The sequence below is a fragment of the Fringilla coelebs genome (genome assembly GCF_963513975.1).
Source record: "Fringilla coelebs genome assembly, chromosome: 2".
NCBI classification, from domain to species: domain Eukaryota; kingdom Metazoa; phylum Chordata; class Aves; order Passeriformes; family Fringillidae; genus Fringilla; species Fringilla coelebs.
Window position 1 is genome coordinate 72,152,877 of NC_140029.1, and position 23,089 is coordinate 72,175,965.

Consider the following 23,089-nt stretch of genomic DNA (forward strand, 5'->3'; position numbering starts at 1 on the left):
ACTAAAGGACTGTGAAATGGAAAAAAAAAGCTCCTGTTTGCACAATCACCAGTGAAGTTTTTCTATCATTTTTCCACTGTGTAACAATTTCAACAGTTGCAAGAACAGCTGTAAATAATTCTTTTTGAGGGAGTAAATATGCAAACAAATCAGTTCACTATGCTGGTAGTGATTTTTTTTCTCTTCTCCATTTGGATAATGCTTTTGGAAATAAACTAGAGAACTGTATACTCTCACTTCCCTGTGCCATAATTTTCTGTTACTCTAACTAATAACTGAAGTTTGATTCAAGTAGAAACAGTAATTTTGAAGTATTAAAGAGAAGGGGAATAGACATCCACATGGAGATATCAGAAATTAAAACTTAGTGATGTATGACCTATGTTGAGATTAACAGCAATTCAGATTGTAGCATCAGCTGATTGTACTCTGGTAATGTTAGCATAAATTTTGTTTCTCAATTAACCACACCTAAAAGAAAAAAAATAGTCAGTGACAAGATGTTGCCAGCCATGCTTTATGTGCACAACTTCTATACTGGAACGATACTTCTGATGTCAGTGTTGTAGCATAATGAAAAGAAGAATCAAGTTTAAGCAATGAAAAGGATCACGGTGATTTGTGTGATTGCAGTGCTGAGGGTACAGCAGACCTCTTCAGGTTTTTTTTTTTTACCTAGAATCCACCTGTGAAATGAAGCAAGCCCAGAAGATTTATCTCCACAAGAAAGATGGTAGTTATTGCAGTGTCTAAATGAAGTGCCGTCCTGTTACCAGCCAGGGGACTGCACCCAGATTTCCCTAGCTCTTTAGGGGTCAGGTTATTCTTGTCTGGAAAGCCTCAGTTCAGTCCCTTGCTGTGAATCAATCACCAAATCACATTTGAAAATGTGCCTTCAAAACAAAAACTTAAAATGTATAACTTGAAGTGCTGTGCTTCTACTGCCAGCAGAACAAGATTTTAACTGTTTTGCAGTATCAGGCTAACATTTAGGGGTAACATTAGTGAATTATTTGTTTGATACTCCATGGAAACAGGCATATGTTCCTTGATGTCAGAACAATGGCTGAAATTTCTAAGTACTCAACTCCCAGTTTTGCTGTTAATACTACACCTGCAAGAGACTGGTGACATTACAGTTCTCCAAGTTACTCGTAGCAGCAGTTTAGGTATCTGGCACATGCAAGGGTATTTACTGACCTTTATTTTACTACTCAAACTTTCTATCCAATGAAGCCTGCTTGTATTTTGTCTTGTAAAAGCTTGTGCATTGAGCTGGAACCACCTAAACTGACTTTAAAGGAATACTGAAGACAGGTTTCTGTTAAAGTGTGTCTCAGCTGAGGGAGACACACTTTTAACACACAGCCTTAGAGACACATCTAGTCAGGAGATACAGTTGTGGAGATAAACATTTCTCTCCTTATAGCCAACAGCCTTGGACTCACTCCTGAAGACAGGAGTAAATGAATGAGTCTAAATCCAAGAAAAGGCAATTTCAGATATGGAAGATGTGTGGCTTCCTACTTCTCCTTTAGGCAGTGTAACAACAGTTGGAGCACTCTCCAGATAACATGTGAACCCTTGCTTCACTCACCTAAGCTCACCTTAAGTGTTTCCTACTTGCTCTACTGAAGTTCCTGGAGTCTGCATTAATTGCTGAGGGCTCCACCCTGCTGCTGAAGGGCAGCTTCAGCTCTGTACATCAGACTCTTGGAGAAACTGCAAAGACAGCCCTTGAAGCGGGGACTGCCCTGGGCTTTTCCACAATAATAGCGGAAAATATTAACGGGAGACTCTTTCTCAGCTCAGGCTTTTGTGTGTACCTGGGGATCTCATCCAAGTGTTCGTTTTCTTCCCTTGTTCACCAGAGCTGAAGGAGCAAGTTTATTAGTAGTTATTTTGTCCTGATTCTTTTGTTTTAAGGATGGTGATAATTCTTTTTCCAAAAGGTGGACATTTGTGGTTTACTAACACTATGGGTTAAAATCCTTCTGTAAACAGACACCACGGCACTGTGTGAAAGCTCCTTCCTGGATAATAACATCCTAAAGTATATACAAAACAACATCAAAGGAATTAAAAACCCATGAGGTTTAAACAACAGACTATAAAATACAAATCTTGCTACCCAGAGGTGTGCAAACAATTTATTTGTGTTCAGTGCAACACTGTACAGGGGAACGGGTCTGCAGTTGTGTTTCTTTACAAGGCCAATAAACGGTTTGTCAGCTCTGGTGAGCATTTATTTTGTATCCAAAATCCTAATGTAAAAAATAACAGTTTTACTCTCTCTGTTTGTGATAGAGTCCCACTCTGATAGGATCAGAAATACCAGTAAACAGGTGCAGATGGGAATGAAATATTCCTCTTAATTGAAATCTGTGGGCTGCATAAAAGGATTTTTTCCCACTGCCCAAAGAGTTCCTTGCATCAGACAATCTGAAGACACATTTTTTTTTTTGTTTACTAGTCCAGCTGGCACAACAGATTGCCTTGTTGAATTAGCATGTCCTAAAATAAAAAAGGATTTCAATGAATATGATGATACAGGCAGTAGAACAAACAATGCTATTACAAAATATACTAACATATTTCTCTGTTTTATAGTGAATGGATTTGAGACACAGAGAGGCCTTCATGACTTCTGGAGCTTTTTGCATTAGTTATTTTTATATGAATCTCAGTAAGAAGCAAATCAACATATGTGTTGCCAAATTAAAACAGAAAGCTATCAGCAAATTAACATCTTTAACACAGAACTCATACAAATACCACATTTTTCTATCTTGTGTTATTGCAAGAACAAAATTGCATAGACCATTTGCTGGCACTTTCTGAATTTTCCAAATAATGCTTTGTCTTACAAATAATTCAAGTAGTTCCCTCAATTTCATTTCACCCACTAATACAGTAAGTGTTTACATGTAGTGAGAGGAAAAACCCACGGATCTCAAAAATATGAACAACGACATAATCATCTGACTAAATAATAGTTCAGCAAGGAAACATATTTGTTTTATTTTTTATACTCTCTGTAAGGCTGTTTTCCAAGTGTTACTGACAAAACATGTAATTTGATTCAAGTCATTCTTCTGAAGTGGAAATGTCATTTGTGCTCTTCTTCCCCTTACACCCTGTATTCCAGAACTGTAGATGCAGATTTGTTTCTTAAATTGTAAGTACTTTGTTTCTAAAATGCTGAAAAATATGCTTTCAGTAATGCTCTTTAGGAGTAATACAAAACTCAGATGCCCAAGGGGGTGTGTGGCCTTTTGGGGCACCTCACTGGCAGACTCGGCTGTATTCCTGGCAAGTGGAGCCCACGCCGGCCACTGACAAGTAGAGCTTTCCATCTGGACACACACAGATTTCATAGAGCCCCTGAGAAATCCCAGATCCACCCCTTGTACCCTCAGGCAGCTTGGGCAGTCGCACGGTTTCAGCATCGAGCAAAAGCTGTGTGGGAAAAAGCAGGAGAAACGGGGTTGTTAGAGATGGTAAAGCAATAACGTGCCATGAGACAAGCTGAATTTGGCAAGGCAGAGGCTTAGAAGGGCCTTTTACACAGGATTTGTTATATATAAAGCTTCTCTGAGCCCTAGGTTCTTGGCAGACATAAACACAGGACAGGAATAAGCTGGTGCCCACCCTCTTCTTAGCAGAGAACTCGTGAAGTTCAACAAGGCCAAGTGCAACGTCCTGCACCTACGTTGGGGCAATCCCCAAAACAGATACAAGCAAGGTGATGAATGGATTGAGAGAAGCCCTGAGGAGAAAGATGTGGGGGCAGTGACAAATGAAAATCTATGTATGAGCCAGCAATGCATGCTCACAGCCCAGAAAATCAACCACACCCCGGGCTGCAACATGAGCAGCATTGGCACGGGCAAGGGAGGGGATTCTGCCCCTCTGCTCTGCTCTGGTGAGAGCTCACCTGCAGTGCTGCATCAGCTCTGGGGCCCCCAAAATAAGAATGACATGGATGGATGAAGCACCTCTCCTGTGAGGAAAGGCTGAGAGAATTGGGGTTCAGCATGGAGAGGAGAAGGCTCTGGGGAGATCTCATTGCAGCCTTCCAGTACTTAAAAGGGGCCTACAAGAAAGCTGGGAGGGACCCTTTATCAGGGATGCTGGTTTCAAACTGAAAGATAGATTTAGATTTGATATAAAAAAGAATTTCTTTTAGTGGTGAGGCACAGAACAGGTTGCCCAGAGAAACTGTGGATGACCTATCCCTGGAAGTGTTCAAGGCCAGACTGGATTGAGCTCTGAGCAGCCTGATCTAGTTGAAGGTGTCCCTGTCCATGGCAGGGGAAGCTGGACCTGGATGATGTTTAAGGTCCTTTCCAGCACAATTCACTCTATGATTCTAAGGTAAGTGACAGGATCCCTGCCCATGCACAGAAGAGCAGGACACAAGCACTGCTGCTGGACCCAGGTCTGTCCTGGCCTGAGCGCTGGGGCCACCATGAAGCCAGCTGGTTAAGGATGGACGTGGGCTGGTCTGTAGTTCCTCTGTGGAAGAACAGGCACAGTACAGCCTTGCAGAGGGGATAAATAGGCTCTGCTCTGCATGTTGCCTGCTGTCAATGATGTCTGCAGAGCTTCACTCTCTAATTTTGCCACTCTGGGGCTGCTTCTGCTTCTGAGCCAAGGTTCCCCACTGAGGTGCCTGGGAATCACTGTGCTAGTAGGGAGCTAAGCAGTATCCAAGTTTAATTAGAAAGCATCTCTCTAAGCTAATACATATTAGCTTAGAGTTGGTCTGTTGGTAGTATTATTTACATAAATAAAAGTTTTATTATTGGCACTATTAATTTTAATATCCTGCCACCTAAAACTTGAGGAATTAAATTGACAGAACTTGAAAAGAAGATTTGAAGTTATAGTCACACAAAAGATCAACCACAGTTACGGAAAAGAAGGGCCGGTACTCACCACGCCATCACTGCTGTGTAGTTTGATATCCATCTGGGAAAGAGCTTCAATATTCCCAGCTTGTGCTTTGATATTAATTCCTCGTGGTGCATCCATGCTCAAAGATCGAGTTGGTGATTCCAGCCTAAAAGCAGGAGCAGGAAATTTGACAGTAGCACAATCTCATATATCCCTTTATTTTAGAAAAATAAGTAAAAATTGAACAAGCTCTTGCAGGCTCTGAAGTCATATAAAAGATGCATTTTTCCTTTCCTTCAGGCAGACTTGAAAAAGGAGGCAGCTATTTTGAAAATCAACAAAGCATCCCAAATGAAAAATATCGATTAATTTATAATACAAACGCAAGGTATTATTTAATACATAACTGCAGATTATTTCAGTATAGCAGTAACCTAATCTATTAACCTGAAACCCAGTTTTACATTAGTTTCATTTTTTTTTCATTTTTGACATCATAAGACATTGAAAGAAATACAATTAATACAGTCTGGAACCTTTTAAAATCAATGACATTTCTGACACTGCAATTAGCTAGACCGAGATTTCACTATTTGTGTGTAGGTGTGTTGCTTAACTAGATGACATCTGAAATTAAAAAACTGTTAATTTGAAATAAAAATTATACAGTATAACAAACAGGGAGCTGCAAACCCTGCAGTGCCACAAGATGGCAGGAAGGCACTGTATTATCTGAGAATTCACCTCGTCGGATCAGCTGTGCAGGAATAATGATTTTTATTTTTCAAAGAGTTTGTTTCTTCAGAATTTTGGTATCATTTCCAAGCTAAGTAGAAGAGATAGAAGTACTAATTAAAAATCACGAGAAGGAAAGAAAAAGCCCAATCCCAGCAAAAACTAGGATTATGTTGCTTCTTTTGACCATTACCTAGAACTGCCTCATCTGGAGGCACTGCAGGATCAGAATTGATACCTATTAGATTTTGCTCATGAATATTCACTCACCCTTCCTGATGACACCAGCCAACACTGAACAGGTGAATATGAAGGCTAGAGAAAGTGAGACCACTGTGCTCCCTGTGCTGGCTTTCCTATTCTCTGGACACATACCAAAGAATGTGGGTAGCACCCACACTGCAGAACACAGACACACTTGTTCCCAAGCCTGCATGTTCTCATCCACTGTGTGTCCTAGAAATGCAGAGGGGTGTGTGTGTGTGTGTGTGTGTGTGTGTGTGCTTCCACTCCCAGCAGATGTTGTGCTGGCTCCACAGCTGCTCCACAGCTGCTCCACAGGCGAGTGGAAGCTGTGCCCAAGCAGGGAATGCATTGTGCAGTGAGCCCAGACTCTGACTGCCAATTATTGGCAGAAATTAGCTGTCTAATTTACTGAGACTCAAGTCTTCATTTTGTTTTCCTGTTGCTTCATTAAAACCAGAATCTAAGAGAAGACAGTTTGCGCTTGTGAGAAAGTTCAGTTGTATTTTTGAGTTCTGAAGAAGCTAAATCCAGCTGATAACTTAAAACCTAAATCCATGATATCTAAGCAGAGTCACTGAAACTTCATTTTTTATCCTCAAATCTGAAAATAGCTCAACCAATATTGGCTTATCACTGCTGGCCAGAGTTAGCAGAAGATTCTATCTTCTCTGATCTTGAAAGGTCCCTTCCAACCCAAACCATTCTATGACTTTACATTTCTATGATCTGCCTCTCCCTGACATCTTCTGGGTTCATCACCTTCAATTAGTTTAAACTCCAGACTGATAAATAAATAAAGTACTAACAATGGGTAAATGCATCATGGCCCCATATTGAGACCATACCCACAAAATAATTTGATGCCTCACTCCATGAACCTGAGATAGCACAAACTTCTGTCATGATCATGCTGTGTACCAGGTCATGAGAATGAGTTCTGAATTAGACAACCAATATAGTATTAGTAATCTTTATTAAGCAGTGTTTGGAATTTAACAACTTTTGTATGAATTTTTGCTTTAGATCTCTAAATGTATACCTCTATGAAATAGAAAATCAGTTCTTCCCTGAGTGATTAATGTGGGAGGTCTGCTTCATGGGAATATTTTTCAGTGCACATTTGTATGCATTATATACTGAAAAATTAAATAAAGTTTCTATTTTCAATCTTTAAAATTTAATGCATTTTCATAAATTAATGTCAATGTAGTTAAATATAACTTTGTCATAGTTTGTCTTAACAAAAAGCTTTAAAGTCTGAAATACCTCATGTTCTTTTGTAATGCATTTCACCTACATAAGCAAACTATATGTAGGCATAAATTTTTATTTTTAAACTCCATTAAATATCACAAGACAGCAGACTGGGACAAACTTCTGAGAGCGTATCAGGCCTGAAGTTTAAAAAGCAATCAAACACAAGAGAAATATTTCTTAGTTTCTACAAAAATTAATGCTGGCACGAAGCCTACAGACTTCGGAAGCACTTAGATTTATGATATGACATACACATAATTTAAATTACATGGCAGAATTACATTTGCTATATTAATCACAAACCTAAATTTCTGCTGTTTATACAGGTCCTATTTCTAGATTAACTCAGCCTGGATTTGCCTAATTAAGCACGTCATTGAAGCTTCCTGGCAATGCAAACTGTTGTGAATCAGTGATGTGAACTGTAATATGTGAGATTCTAGCAAAGACAAGAGTCAATAACACTAATGATGCATTTCTTTGTACAGTATTCAAAGGTTCGGTATCTGGAGTCCAGATGCACTCAAAGGGAAATGGGCACCTAGTGTAGAAACAGCCTAAGCTGAACCTTGACTTTGAATGTCCCTCCTCAATCCCCACATTGATGCGCATCTCTCAAGAATTCAGTTTGTTTGCAAACGATGGAGGGTGCTTGGAGAGTAAGAGAGAAGAAATTGTCTTAAGAGTTTTTGGTCACTTTATAATGTTTGAATTTGTGCATTAGAATGATGAGGAAATATATTGTTACCAGTCACTTTTTTTTTTTTTTTTTTAAACTTACAGACACATGAATTACATTTAGGAGAATGAAGTGAATGATCTTTACCATCTAGGGGAATTAATCTATGTAATGTGCTGTCCTAAATGTGACATCTGTCACAGGCTCTTTCTCACTTGGGAAGATGGATTCTGTACTTATGAGTAGCTTCTAGGTACTGCAGTAGCTGCCAGGGTCAATTAGCAAGGGGTGTAGTGCAAGAGAAATTGATCTGGGCAGCACAACATTTGATGCCAAGGACCTGACAGCCCATTATGTGTGTCCTGAGGAGAACTCTGGACTAGGTGTTGCCAACTGGATGCCCAAAAAGGTTGGAGCACATTAGGTGTTCTCCACGAGATCACAGCTTTCAAATTAGTTTAACACAAATGTCACCCTGTCCATGTCCCCCAAACAGCTCCACAATGAAAATCAAGATGTGGAGAGCTCAGGCCATTGGGAGATTTCTCTCCCAAGCATATTTCTAATTTGAATTTAGACACCCAAGTACACATACCCACAGATTGTAAGGCAAAGCAAGGCACACCTGGGCCCACTTGCAGAATAGTTACTTTGCCTTAATCCTGATCCCTGCAGCCTGAGAAACTGCACCATGTCAGCTTCTGAAATCCAGGGAAGGGTGAGGGAATAGGTGGTCCCTGGTAATATTTTACAGCTGTCATTTGCTGTATATTGGTTCTCCATAGTCCATTGCAATTGATTACAGCAAAGGTAATATTTACTTGTTGGTAAGAGTTCCAGGAGTCAACTATACAGTCTTGTCTGGCAGCCAAAGAAATTTGGTGCTGAGCTGTGCTAAATAATTAACAAAGGTCTGTGTGAAAATATATTCTGAGGGAACCTCGACAGCATCCAGGCTCTGGATCTGAAACCATCCCAACAACTGAAAGGCTTGGAGATTTCCCTTTTCCTATAAGCGTGTTGCTAACTCATGGAGATGTCAGATCCCCAGAAATTGCTCAGTTGGCTGTTAGGGAGGATGTGAGGGCAGGGACGGCCTGCAGCAGTTCTGGTAAAGAAGCAGATGACACTGCCTGTGCATGCTGCAGGAATATTGATCCCTTTTTTCATCCTGGTCTGGCAGGAGTCAGAAGGACACCTTGCAGATCTTTTAAGTACCACAAGGTATTAGACAGCTAGTTCCAGCACTGAAGAAAGAGTACCACAAGATTTCTACTGCACTTTGGGGTTGCTTGGCCCCTAGAGCAGGACAGAGGAACCAGCTTGCTCTTGGGTAATTGTTTATCCTTTCATTTTGACCTCTTTTTGACCTTTCCAGCTCAGGAGTCATCATCTCTCCTGAATTCAATGGGAAGAGAATTCCGTGGTATGACCTTAGACAGAAGTTGTCCATTTGTATGCATTCTTCCCAGCACCTGCCTAAGGAAGATCAGGATTACTGTAACTGGACTGAAATGGTCCAGAATCAATACTAGCTCTAACACTAGTGAACCCAACAACTGTGCATCCCTGGAAGTGTCCAAGGTCAGGTTAGACAGGGACTTAGCAACCTGGTCTAGTGGAAGGTGTACCTGCTCATGACAAGGGGCTGGAACAAGATGACCTTTAAGGACCCTTGTAACCCAAACCATCCTATGATTCTAAAATCAAAACATCTTTCTGACATCATTAGGTAAGGAAGAGACCCTCATATACCTTTGGCATGCAAAAAGAAATCCTGCCACGAACAGCTGCCCCAGAATTCATTGGACTTTGTAAAGGTTTAAGGGGAACAGAAGTTAAATTATGATGATTAAACAATAAATGATTATAGTAATTTTTTAATTAAAAAATGACTAGAGGTCATGGAGCAAAGGATGAATAGAAAAGGCAAGAAATGAAGAGGAAAAAAAACTCATGAGGGAAAAAGGGCAAAAAGGAAAATCTTTAACCTGTCAAGGAACTACTGTTTTGAAAGGCAAAAAAGCTACCTAGAGGATTCTGTGGGCTTAATTGGCCTTGGTTCTCTGTAGATGTCTGCTTTGATCCCTGCTTTTTGAATGCACGTTAACCTTTAAAAGGCAATAGGAGCATATTGACTTTTTGATTAGTCTGAAAGCAGTCTAATTCCCCAGCCATGCAGCTAGACATTGTAAGAGAGTAAACCATAGGCAGAGCATGCACTAGTCACACAGCAAAAAGAGACTGTCAGCATTTATTTATGGTGCACCATATCCTTTATGAGGAATCTGAATTCCTGTTGATATGAGCTGAGAAAAACTGGGCTGGAGTTCTAGAAGTGGAGAGTGAGCAGCAGGCATGGAATAATGCCTATTGCCAACCCCACCCATGTTCACTTATCTCCCAGCAGCTTGCTGTTTGGAGGTCAGGTGAGTGGGGACGGAAATCAGGATGTTGCAAGAACATGATTACCCAAACTTGAGCAACTTGGTGTTCTGCCTTGTGGCTTTTGGCTGCTTGCCAGATGGTCCAAAGGCAAAGAAGGACAAAACAACAGGGCTGAGATCTCAGTCTCGATTTAAGCCTCATTTCTGTATTTTCTAAAAGCATTTTCTTTGGAACGGCTCCTAAAATTGCATCTCCTTGCAAAGAGGAAAAATGAGTTTCACAGCATATTCCATCAACTGTGTCTATCTTGAGGACACGGAAGTATCAGTATTCAACAGTAAGCTGTGATCGCTCTTACTGAATGTCAAAGAATAGAAAATACTAATGACTCATTAAATCTTCTTCCCTGGTAAGTTCCTGCGTAATGAAAATATAGCAGTTACTTAGTCAAGCTTTAGCACAAAATTCTGATTTGACAGAACTTCTATAAATCTTTCAAACGCTGACTGATTTTTCTTTCCGAAATGTCCCATTTTGCATCACACCTATTGAATTTCTTCATTAAGAGGTGGAATAATCTGGATGATATTGTCTTCCCACCTGGATGATATTGTCTTCCATATTGCCTTTGTTCACTTTGATATTTTAAGTCTGAACTTCACTGACTTAAACTAAGTGAAACATAATGAGAAAAATTGACTGAAAAACTGCATCCATTTTTCCTTGTCAAGTCCATTAGCTGGTCAATGGTTATAATCTATCTCCCAGTTTTTGTAGCTTAGCTCAAAAAAATCATTTTCCAAGGCCTATTGCCTCTGGGACTTGCCTGAACTAGGACGCATATTCTGCTCTAGTAAGACCAATGTCAATACCTACAGCTTCCACACACTGAACAGTAGGTTAATTTATTATTTTTGCCACAATAAAATGTAATATTCAAACAAGTGTATTTTTAATTAATCAAAATTTAGCAGCAATTATCTCAAAATTTAAAATAAAGATCATTTAATAATTTTCTATCAAGTGAATCTGGCTCTTCCATTGCAGAAAAATCTACAGGAAAATTAAGAGTAGCATGAGATACAGCTTAATATTAAAACTGTGCTTTCAACTTAACCATGCCAAAATTATTAACTCAAATAAAGGTTTTGTGCCCGTAATAAAAAAAATCACCAGTTTCTTGTGAAAATAGAGGAAAGTTCTCTGATAACACTGTAAGAAAACACATAGGGTACAAGCGAATTCAGAGAAACATACTATGAAAATATCTGTTTAGAGGCAAGCGTACATGCACAGGAACTCCATTAGAGAAAAATTATTTGGCTGGAATATAAGCAGTTGTTCTTAAAGCACCTCAAATTTACAGGAATTCTGAAGCTTTTTAAACAAAATCTTCAGTGACCCTATGTTGTAACTTTAAAACTATAAAATGATAGGGCAGTCTGTTCCAATTTGATTTTGAAAGTAACCTTTTTATCTTGATTCTTCTGCTTATTGCTTAAGTGCATTAATGAAAATGTAATTTTAGAAAGTCCATCATTTTGCTTTGAGTCACTTGGGGAAGGCTCAAAATGTGCTGTGCTTTGCTGACAGCTTGTAACACCTCTGACCTCAGAAACAGACAGAAATGTCTATTTTCTGAAACATCCCAAATACTTTCGTAACAGCAGAACTACCCTGAAATAACTACACAATCATGTAGTAGGCTCTGCTTTTCTTGGCAGTCTTCTTTCTCCAGACAATCACATTCATGCACAAAGACAGTCATGAAACACAAGCAAGTCATTACTAACTGCAGTACAGGCCTTCTGTATGGCATGTGTAATATTGCTGCAGGATCCTTTCTTCTCATGTTTATTAGACTCCCCTCCTAGAGACCTCTGTTGGTAAGGCATAGGAGCACTTCATTATTCAACCATTTCGGGGCTGAGCTCTCATATCTGGGGGGTAAAATAACCTCACTGAACCACTTTCATATTTCCCTCTCTTCTAACTCTGGGGAAGGAGTTTTCATCATACACAACACAGCTGGGCTTACTGAGCTTGGCTGGGGTGAAGGGGAGTCACAGTGAAATTATAAAATCATGTAATGGAGAAACAAAGAAATCAGATCACAAATACTCATTAAGCTCAAATAAGCAACCTATAGGGAACGCATTTTCTAAAGCTAAAACAATCTTGTAATGACCTTTTGGAATATTGAGCCACGGCAGTAATGGATATTAGACTCTTTATGCTTTTTATGTTAAGAAAATCATTGTAAGAAAATAAAATCATAATCAGATTCTACTGTAAGTTTAATTTTCTGTAGATAGTTAATCCATTTATCCTTATTTATGCCTATATTTAAATAATTTTTTTCCACAGACTTAATATCAGCTTATAGCTCCAAGATCTTGGATTTGGAGTCAAGTCTATTCTGTGCCCCAGTGCTGCATCAGGGTGTCTAACTTTTACATATTCCGACATTAGAGATGCAGGACCCAGGAAACCAACCTGGACTGAGCTCCTCTAATGACGTCTGTACTAAGGACTTCACGACAGAAAAGCATTAACAATATAAGGCTTTTATTCTCTGTTGTGTTTCAGGTTGATGACCTCAGATTAGAAGAAAAGAGAGATTATGCTATTTTTCTGATACATATTTGAATAATCATAAGCCTTAAGAAATAAGTCAGTTAAAGGAGGACATTGGAGATGAGTGTGCAGTGTAGGATAGAAAACCAGAAAAATGTTCAAAACAAGAAGTACAGGAGCCAAGGGAAGAACTGTAGGAGATAAAAAATATAAATGTAAATACACGGGATGCACAATTATCAAGACTGGTATTAAAAAGAAATCTGAATTTGATGCAGAAGATACAGAGAAGGTTTTGAAGGAAGAAGATATTCAGAAGCTTGATAGCAAAGAAAACACTCAGACTGTATTTGAAATTCTCCACGTCTTTAGTAAGTATAAGACAACCATGGATTTTTACCAACTAAGAAAGGATACTTCTTTTAGGTAAATATGATGGTGCCATGACTTTCCTATAAAGAAAAGTCATAGCATTCCAAGCTAATGATTAGCTTGGAAGGACTCATTACCTCATGCCTGCTATCAAACAAGAACCAGTAACTGGCAGCCATTTCTAATCCTAGTCACATGGCTATATAAACCATGATTAGCAATTTAGATGAATTTATTAAATACTAGGTTCCAAGTGGAAAGCCTTTATTCTGCAATTTGAGCATTTCCCAGCACAATGCCTTGTTTCTTATGATGAATTTTCATTTTCTCAGACCTTAACCAAACATGGTGTAGTTGGCAAGTGTACAATTCCTAAAGAAATGCCATTCATCCTTCAAAATTAATAGAAAGAAAGAACTAGTGCTAGAGCATAAATAATCTGCTCTGTTTTAGATATCTTTGTAAAATGCCCTTACAATACCTGTTGCCTTCCACCAAAGGTGATGAGATGCAGTACAGGTATCTGCACTTAGATGTCCAAATAAATTGAATCAACGCCACCTGAACATCTACCCAAACAGTTGTAAACCCCTGGGACCATGCTCCATGAATATTAGTTCCTGTGTGGGTGGCTTGTGGGAGGATCCCTTTCCACTTCAGTGAATGAATGAATGAATGAATGAATGAATGAATGAATGAATGAATGAATGAATGAATGAATGAACAAACGAAAGAATGAATGATTTTGCTTGCAGAGACAGGAGTATTCTAAAGCTGGATGGACATCTGAGATGCATCTGCTTACTCTGGGCACACAGGGGTCCTCTAGCTTTGGACTCAGCTACATGAATGCAGCCTAAATATGTAAGAGATGAATGGTAACCAGGAGTGTGTGCTGAACCATCAGCTAAATTACATACATGAACAATGAAGAAATCATTTAGAATCAGCAAAAATGTTAGGCACGTGCAGATGAAGGGGTTTTTGTATGCTTTTACTTTTTAGCCATACTCCACATGCATAGGAAGCACAGTTGATTTTTAAATAAATAAATCTACTGGGCTTTTAAAGCTCATTTTGCCTTATGCTAAAAATGATGAGGATAATGATCAAGGACAGAACCCCAAGGCACTGCAGTCTTTTGGGGTACCATTCTTAAACATTGGGAGTATGTGCTGTTCTTGAAGGTGTCAGCTGGCGTTTTCTTCAGCATGTTTTTCTTTAATTTAAATAAAAAATTCTTAGCATAGTTTTATTTCTTGAAATAGCCTGTGTTCCAAGTTAGTTCTGTATTTATGTTGTAAATCTGAAATGCATGGCAGCAGATGATTCCAGTAAAACTCAGTTATGAGATTCTGGATTCTAGGGAATTGTTCAGCATAAGCACAGCAGGCACTAACACTGTTTATGGCTTAGGGGGGATCTCTGTGCAAAAGCACAATTACAAAGGCAGATTTGAATAACAGATGTTTCCAGCTCCCAAGGTTTTGGTTAACAGAATTTTTTTTTAATGTAAGCCACATAAAATAAGTGCTCAAAGTTCTAGGACAAATGCATTTACATGTTCTCTTAAAAAAAGAATAAAACAGTTCCCAGTTTTAATGGCACTTTGAAAAGGCTCTAAAAGCAATTTAAAGCAACATTTATAACATATTCCAAAACACAGCAGATATCATTACCGCAGTGTACTTATTTGTTTACTAGTTCTCCATCCATTTTAAATATTGAAGTGTTTTTTCCTGTTTGCCTACTGTCACTCAATGCAGAGTTGCTGAAAGAGTGAAGACTAAAGATAAGACTAAGACGTGATTAAAATAGAAGCCTCTTTCAAAAATGACAGTTGTGATGAAGAGTGGTAAGAGCTAATTCAAAGGAGGTCTCTGTGATGACCTCAATTTTATGATGTGCTGACTCTCCAGGTAATTAAAAATGACCAAGGCCCCGGTGAATGTGATTAAATCTGGCACATAACAGATGTTTCCAGCATAGCTATCTTTTTCAAATTACTTTAATAATATTATAAAATAATGTCTTGTATTATAAAATTTTAATCTCATATAATAACAGCACTTGCATCATTGTTGTAAAAAATGGGGTTAGCATTTTCCTTATGAGTAGTTTCATAAAATTACCTTCCAGGCTGAAATTTGCCATGCCTTTCTTTTATATGTATCTCGAGCAATTTTTTATTTAATATGCTAGCAAGATTTCAAGTAACTGGAGTTCTTCAGTAAATGCTGTTCATAGTGTCCACATGTTCTCCATGAAAACAAACACTCAAGTGAAGAGGCTTTACCGAAAAGCAGGTCATAGCCTTTCCTTTTTGTGATTGTTAGTACAGTGGCTGAATGTGCCACAGTGTCATCAGATTCCTCACAACTGAAGTACCATAACTGTGCATGCAGTCCGAGGGAGAGGGGAAAGTTTACATGTGCATGTTTACATGTGATGGTGTACATGTGCAACGCATCTTGGAAAAGCTACTCTTAGCAGGAAACGCTCCCTTTTCTTTTTGCAGTGTTTTCCACACCCACATCCTTATGGTGGGTGTCTCCTGTTTCCTGCCTCCTCCTCAGTTCTCTTGATATATGTGCAGATATGTATGCAGGTGAAAGATGATGCAAGACATGATCTGCTCAACTCAGTATTACAGCTTGGATCAGTGACAGCAAATCAGGCTTACAAACAGGGCTCCAGGTGGTCACCTGCAAGGTGGTGTCTAAAACTGTGACAATCACTAACAAAGTTTTCACAGTGGCTTGTGCTCTGGCGGAATATGCTGTAATCACTGATGACAAGTTCACTTTAGCAAACTCACTGAGCAATCTGACATTGTCAGGGACCCAGTTCAACAGGTACATTAATCATTACAGCTTTGCTCTTAGTGCTACTGACACAAGCAGCCATGGAAAATACTTATATGGCTGCCCCATGTTTCTGTTTCTGCAGCAGAAACAACTTTTATTGGTTTTAATGTGTTGAGTGACATCTCTGAAAAATTGAGGCTTTAGGAAAAACATCAGCCATGTGACTGGAGCAAATGAAAGTAATTTATGACAGTGCTTGCAAAATTGTTTTTACCTTAGGACTAACATTTACAGGTAAAATCACTGCTTACAAGACAACCAGATGTGATGTCATACACAAGACTTTGCTAAAAGAATTTTTTTTAAATATCCAAGTCAGAAATGCTTCTGAAACGTTGATCAACATGATGCCCTGTACTACCCAATCCTTCTAAATGACACCTTTTTACACATTTGAGTCCATCAGATGAACGGAAATAAATTCTTTAAAGCTTCCAAATTACATATTTTCTGGTGTTCTTAGCTAACCTGATTATTGAAAGTATATGAATGCAAATTTATATCTATCAAATTAAGGCCAGGGCTCATAAAATCACACTGCTGTAGAAATATCTCAGTAGTCAGGGAGCAGAGGTGCCTTGCAAACACTGAATCATAACCTTATTCCTACTTTCCATTATGTAATTCATTCTCTTCTGACTGACTGGGCTTTTGATTTACATAATGAATGCAAATCAAAATGACTTTACTTCAATTGGTTAGATGATATTTTTAGGCAATTAGCATGCAAGCATTTGTATTACAAATATGATTAAACAATTATTTGGCAAATGCTTTTCCCCTGGTTGCCTTCTATACATTTCTCTACATTTCCTTCATAATTCTTACTCATACAGCCATAAAACTCAACAAATTCAGTTTCCAGCTTTCTCTCTTATTACACAGTTTAACCATAGCAAATACTTCAAGTGTGAAAGGAAAAAGTCATATCAATGGGGACTGGAAAGGATAAAAATAAGACTTCAGAAAGGATGTGAGAGAAGTAGAAACTGTAACTACATCAGTAGAGTTATTGGATGCCACAGAACAGATGTAAAATTAAAGGGTGTATGTCAGTTATGAATATATAGACAGGGAAAAGCCTACCATTAGTACAGTAATCTACCATAACCAGATACCTAGAAACCATACAATTGGCCTTCAAATTATCAATATTTCTGTAACATGTCAGTCACATACCACATATAAATTTTTATGCTTTTAAATGTTGGACAGATATTTCAGTTAAATATAAAACAATGCTTCCTTAATTACACATTTGAAGTTTTATTTACTACCAATATTAAACATTTGTTTAGAATACATCCCTTTCCCTGAGGAATACTGAAATATTTTTAGTATATACCCATAAACCATTAAATAGGTTCTAGTAACATATATCTTTCTCTATAAATTTATAATCATACTCTGACAAAACTTCACTCTCTGGAACAGTGATATCATTCCTGCTATAGAGCTTTCCAAAATCAAGAATAGTGGAATGATGTGGATCATTCTGAACTTGGATGTAAACCCTCAGTTAAAAGACAGTCTGAATACCACAAGCTGAGTGTACTAAAAGTGATTTCCCACAGGATTTGTGCTCAGAAGGCAAAGTTGTTGGCAGTCAGACAGCCATACACAGCAAATATGAGAACAAAGATAGTACTAATTTGTAAGCATTATATTTATTATTCATACTATGCAGTTAGTAGATAAATGGAAAAATGCCACATTTGTAAGCACATTTTTTTAAGTTTGGGAAATGCAAATGCTCAGCTCAGAAACATTATTTTGAGATTTAAAGAGTATTGCTGATCCACTGTTTTCCCTTAGAAAACCACAAGCTATGTAGACCACAAGAAGCAAACTGTATCAAAATGACAAAACTATGTATGAATTCCATGTTATTCAAGGATACAAAATTGAGGAGGAATACAGGAATAGGCTAAATAATATTCTAAGCTGTTGTAAGTTATCAGAAAAATATGATAGCATCATACTGGAAAAATGTCTAAACTTAGACACCAGCTTTCACAGAGAATGTTATTTGACAACAGGGGATATAAAAAGGTATGTGTGCTGGCATAAAACTCTGGATAATATCAGAAGAGGCTATTTCCAGGGCTTAACATGGAACCTGGGGAAAACATGGCTTTTAGGGAACTGTTATAAATCTCTCTGTCTACATCATCTAGTTCCAGTAGTTGCTGTTACAGATTTTTGACCCACATTTTGGGTCACAAGGTATGTGTCTGAACATGAGCTTTCCTAATTCTGTTTAAATTCAGGTTTTTCTGGGAATGAATACAGCTGTCTTCCATTAAATCTTTGCTGTGATCCAGTTATAGGTGTCAGCGAAATAAATTCTTAGGAAGCACCAGGAGACCTGACTGAAGCAAGTTCTCAAGGTGCTAAATACATACCAAAGTCCAAGGCCTCATGAAGAGCCATGAAAAAGACTACAAAACAGCTTGGCAGGAATAAAGATCTGGATTGTAGCAATCACTGACATACTTTTGTTCTCACTATGACAATTAGCTGTTTTCAACCAGGTGCCTCCTCAATGGTATTTGTCTGGGAAGGATATTTCCTGGATATATCCAAACCTCCTGGTGACTCTCAACATGTCTTTGAGATGTCTGTCGGACACTTCTTACATGCAAGGCCCCATTTTTAGGTGCCCACCTGGTCCTAAAGTCTTAACAAGTTTTGTAAATGAAAACTATGGATCTTACTTAGATATAGGAAGTTCATTAAAGGAATTAAAAAGTAGGCAATTCTATTTTAAACTTAGGAAAGCTACAATCTTGAAATGTAGGTTTTGTTGTTTTAATTCTTCCTACCAGTTGGAAGTAAGTGTGAGCACATCTCCTTTTTTTAATGAGTGAGTCAAAATTTCTATCTTTTAGACTGAAAAGGACGCTATAATTTTCCTTCAAATTGCAAATGGAAAGACAGTCACTGACCACACTATAATTGCACTGCTCTATCTCAATAAGTTAGCTATAAAAAGACACATTCTAACACACACATCTCTTTGTTTCCAAAAAAGCAGTCTATCTTGAAATTCAGCATTTGGACAAGAAAGCCAGCAGAATGTGTAATTCAGAGGCCATTTGTGTCAACTTTGTTTGAAATCCTACTCTAAATCTAAATGACAGAGAAAGAATGTGGCCCCCATTCATATGACACAGCTGAAAAATTACAAGCATTAACAGCTTTCCAGTCAGCTCCTTGAAACCTGCAACTCCATTTATAGTGGATGGGGTTTCTCAAAACACTATTGCCCACATTTAATGCTGCAGACCATGGCACTTTATAACACATTCATCCAGCATATCACATCCACATGGCACAGCACAACCACTGAGGGAAAAATAAAGGAAAAATAGCAGAAGATTAATAGATGGTGAAAGGGTGGAGATAAGGCTCAAGGTAAGCAGTTATATTAACTATAACTCTGTGCTCACTACCCTAATCTGGAAAGGAAGCATTTTCAAATCTGAAATAGGAAAGCCATACTTAAAATTGCATTTTAAATTTTCATATTGAAGTGCTTTTCAGTGGGTAGTACCTGTATTTAACTGTGTGGAATGAAACAGAATATTTATGAAGCGTTACAAAATATAAATTTTTTGGTATATTTGTCCGAACTCCTTCACAACAGAATGCATGAATTTTGCTTATGCTGACATTTAAGGTTACCCTTGAAAGTAACCTTCTTCCAGCTTGACAAAATGGTCTTCTCTGCCTACATCTTCATTTACCATCTGCACAGTTACCAGTACATTTCCTTCTTAAACCTTCTCAGAAGCCCTTCATGAAAAAATGAAATCATTGCCATCTCTGCTTTCAAACTTGACACTGATTATGACACAAAAAGAAAATAAATTAATGTACTGAGGCATCCTGAACTACCAGGACAGGAGAGAAAAGAGGGATGCTTTACAAGGGCATGTAGTGATAGAGCAAGAAGGAAAGATTTAGATTAGATGTTGGGAAAAAATTCTTTGCTGTGAGGGCATTGGAATAGGGCACTGGAATAGGATGCCCAGCGAAGCTGCGGATGGTGGAGATGTTCAAGGCCAGGCTGGGTGGGACCCGGAGCAACTTGGTCTGGTGGGAGGGGCCCATGGCAGGAAGGGTTGGACCTTGATGATCTTTAAGGCCCCTTCCAGCCCAAGCTATTCCATGCTGGCACGAAGGAGTGGTGTATACATTGCACAGCCTAATGCCCACAAAATCAATTTTCTTAGGGTTAAGCTAACTCAGTTTCTAGCACAGGTGTTTAGCAGCTCTGGATTCATGTCAAATAGTCACAAGTGTGTCAGTGGCCATGTCATTGACATCACAGGCATTACTAGCCAACTTCTGTAAATTCTAGAGAAGTCTGCACTTCCCACTATTTTAAGTGAATCGAAGACAGAACTGAGTGGGATTTTATGTATTACATTTGAGCTCTGCTAACAAATAGCAACATTTCAGATCAAAATAGTTGTTCATAGTTGACATGGTAAACTATGCTTACTAAAGAGGTAAGCTGTGAGGTAAATTCATTTATGGAGGAGAACTTCAGGAACACCTTGAATCAAGCTCAGTGTTTTCCTTCCTACTGTTATCCTATTTGAAAAAGACGCAGAAAAATTATACTAACGATAGTTGTATATAGTCAAGAACATTGCAACTGTTGTTAAACAAAAGTGAAAATAAGAACTTAAAATGTAACAGTGCATAACAGACGTAGAATAAAACTATATTAACCCTATTAAAATATTAATAAATTATGAATTTGAAGCAATGTAACAACCATGGAAAATAATAAGACACATAGCCAATCAAAATTTGCAGAGAGCTTCTTGATTTTGCAATTAAGAAATTTGATTTCCTACTTCACCAAAGCTGAGATAATCACAGAAAATGTCAAATTTACAACATAATGAATCCCCTTCTTACAAAACCAGATGATGTACACTTAAAATGCAGAATATTGGCCAAAGTCTCTCACATCCAAATTCTACCATAACAGAAGAAACACATTTTTGAAAGCAGATATCAATATGTTAACAATTATGCCTTGAGCTCCTACTGTCTTCAAATGCAAGCACAAGGTAAAGTAAATCTTAAATATAAATGAGATAATCAAAATAATTATCTTAACAGTCTCTCTCTCATTTGTCATTCTCAATTTGAAAATTCAATAAGCAAGATACAGACAGTGTTTTTGAAAGCTTTCATCAGCCTCCACTACTCTCTAGTAGTTATCCCTACTGGAGAAGAAAATTAAAAAGAGAAATTATGACAAAAAAGTAGCAAACTGCCAAGGTATGAAAGGACAGAAATACAATCATTAAAGACCTCCTCTTTCATTTCAAATCTTTCTTTGAACTGGCATATAAAATGAAAGATAACATGTTCATGAAGAGAATATAATTTGACTTTATTACCTCATCATAACCAGCATATTATAAACTAATTTGGGATACTCAAAATTAAATAGAACAATGCACAAAAAAGAGGCTATCCCTGAATTAAGGAGCTCTGAAACATACAAAGCACTTAATAATGATTTTCTCAGCCCAAACTGCTTTTTAGTAATTTTTAATGTTTTTTTTCTTGATTTCACTTCTTTTCTTTTTACCATCTTCTATGAGGTTGCCCCAACCAATTTTTAATTTTCTTCATCCATTAGATCTTCATGCATTTCCAAACTTTTCTTCTTAGTCTGCTCCCTCAGATACTAGTTTTCAAAAACCTTGACTAATTACAGGTTGATAACCTACTGCAGACAAGCAACTTATATTGTAACAAAGTAGAAAAAGTCGTATTTCAAAGTCTTTCAAAACTGCAAAATAGATGTTTACAGGAGATCTTTCCACAAAGGTTTTAAATATATTCACCATCAGCAACAAACAATTCATAGTATATTTCAAAATCACAGAACAATATATATGATTTTCCTTTGAAATAACAACTTGTCACATAAACCAGAAAAAAGTTATTATCAATTCTGTGTTGAAAATCACGTGTTCAAAAAAAGTGAATATTTATAGAAAATAACATTTGTTTATTAGATTTATGTATAAATTCTTACCTAAGCTGTTTAAAAGCTTCTGCTTTCACAAGTGGTGTTTCTACAGAATGTTCAAAAAGTGCCCCTTCAGGCCCTGCAAAAAAAAACCAAAAGATGAAAAACATTGTAATGTAATAGCTCAAATATAACACAAAAATAGCAAGAGTGTTTTTTTTTTAATATGGCCATTTCAATGTTGGACATCACGACAACATATGCTAAGAATTAAAAGGCTATAACATTGCTGTAGTTCAATTAAAAGAATTGAAATATAGCTATGTTATTACCATTGCAGTATTGGTTGGAAAAATACAATAAAGAAGTAATGTAAATATACAGCTGTAAATTCTTAAAATGGTCTGAAGACAGATAAATTTTAAACAACTTGTGGCAATAAAATAAGTAAATAAGATTTATACAATGTAACTTTCAATACAGTTAATAGAGATAATTAAAACCATACAAAACCTTGGCAAATACTACAGTCGTATTTATTTTAGACTACTCCATGCATATCATAATTTCTGTCATATAACTTTATCAAGGATTTCCCCCTATTTCTCCATGCATATCATAATTTCTGTCATATAACTTTATCAAGGATTTCCCCCTATTTATAGGCAGACTTGCTGAATATGAAATGGTGTTTCTGCATGCAAAATGTTAAAGACTATGGGATCAGACAGTTTACATCTTGATATATGAGTGGCTTCATTCCAAAGAGGAAAAAAACAGTGGGCACCTAACCTCACCAGGAGCCTCCCTGTTGTACCTGAAAATCTTCCAAGGACCTCCATTTCTGCTCTCCTGAGAATTAGCATTATTTCAGTATCAGCCCAGTTACCACCTTCCACCTAAGGTCCACTAGGATCAGGAAATCGGCTGATGTAGGACAAAAGCCCCTCAGCAACAGACACAGCTCAAAAAAGCAGCTGAACACCACCACCTACAGAAAAGGTGGACCCTCTCAGCTTCTGTTCCTTGGCTTTGTTAACATATCATAAACTGGAGAGGTCT

General features: G+C 37.7%; 1 protein-coding gene across 5 annotated transcripts in view; it reads right to left on the reverse strand.

Moving 5' to 3' along the window:
- The window catches only part of SGCG (sarcoglycan gamma), a 106,217-nt gene continuing 83,128 nt past the window's right edge, over window positions 1–23,089 (reverse strand). For all 5 annotated transcript variants that reach the window (XM_084226052.1, XM_084226051.1, XM_084226053.1 and 2 more), the window contains 3 exons: window positions 22,094–22,166; window positions 4,942–5,065; window positions 1–3,459 (listed from right to left, as the gene is read on the reverse strand). In XM_084226052.1, the coding sequence (XP_084082178.1) occupies window positions 3,286–3,459; window positions 4,942–5,065; window positions 22,094–22,166 (371 nt within the window). In that variant the 3' untranslated portion in view covers window positions 1–3,285. The remainder of the gene's footprint in view (window positions 3,460–4,941; window positions 5,066–22,093; window positions 22,167–23,089) is intronic.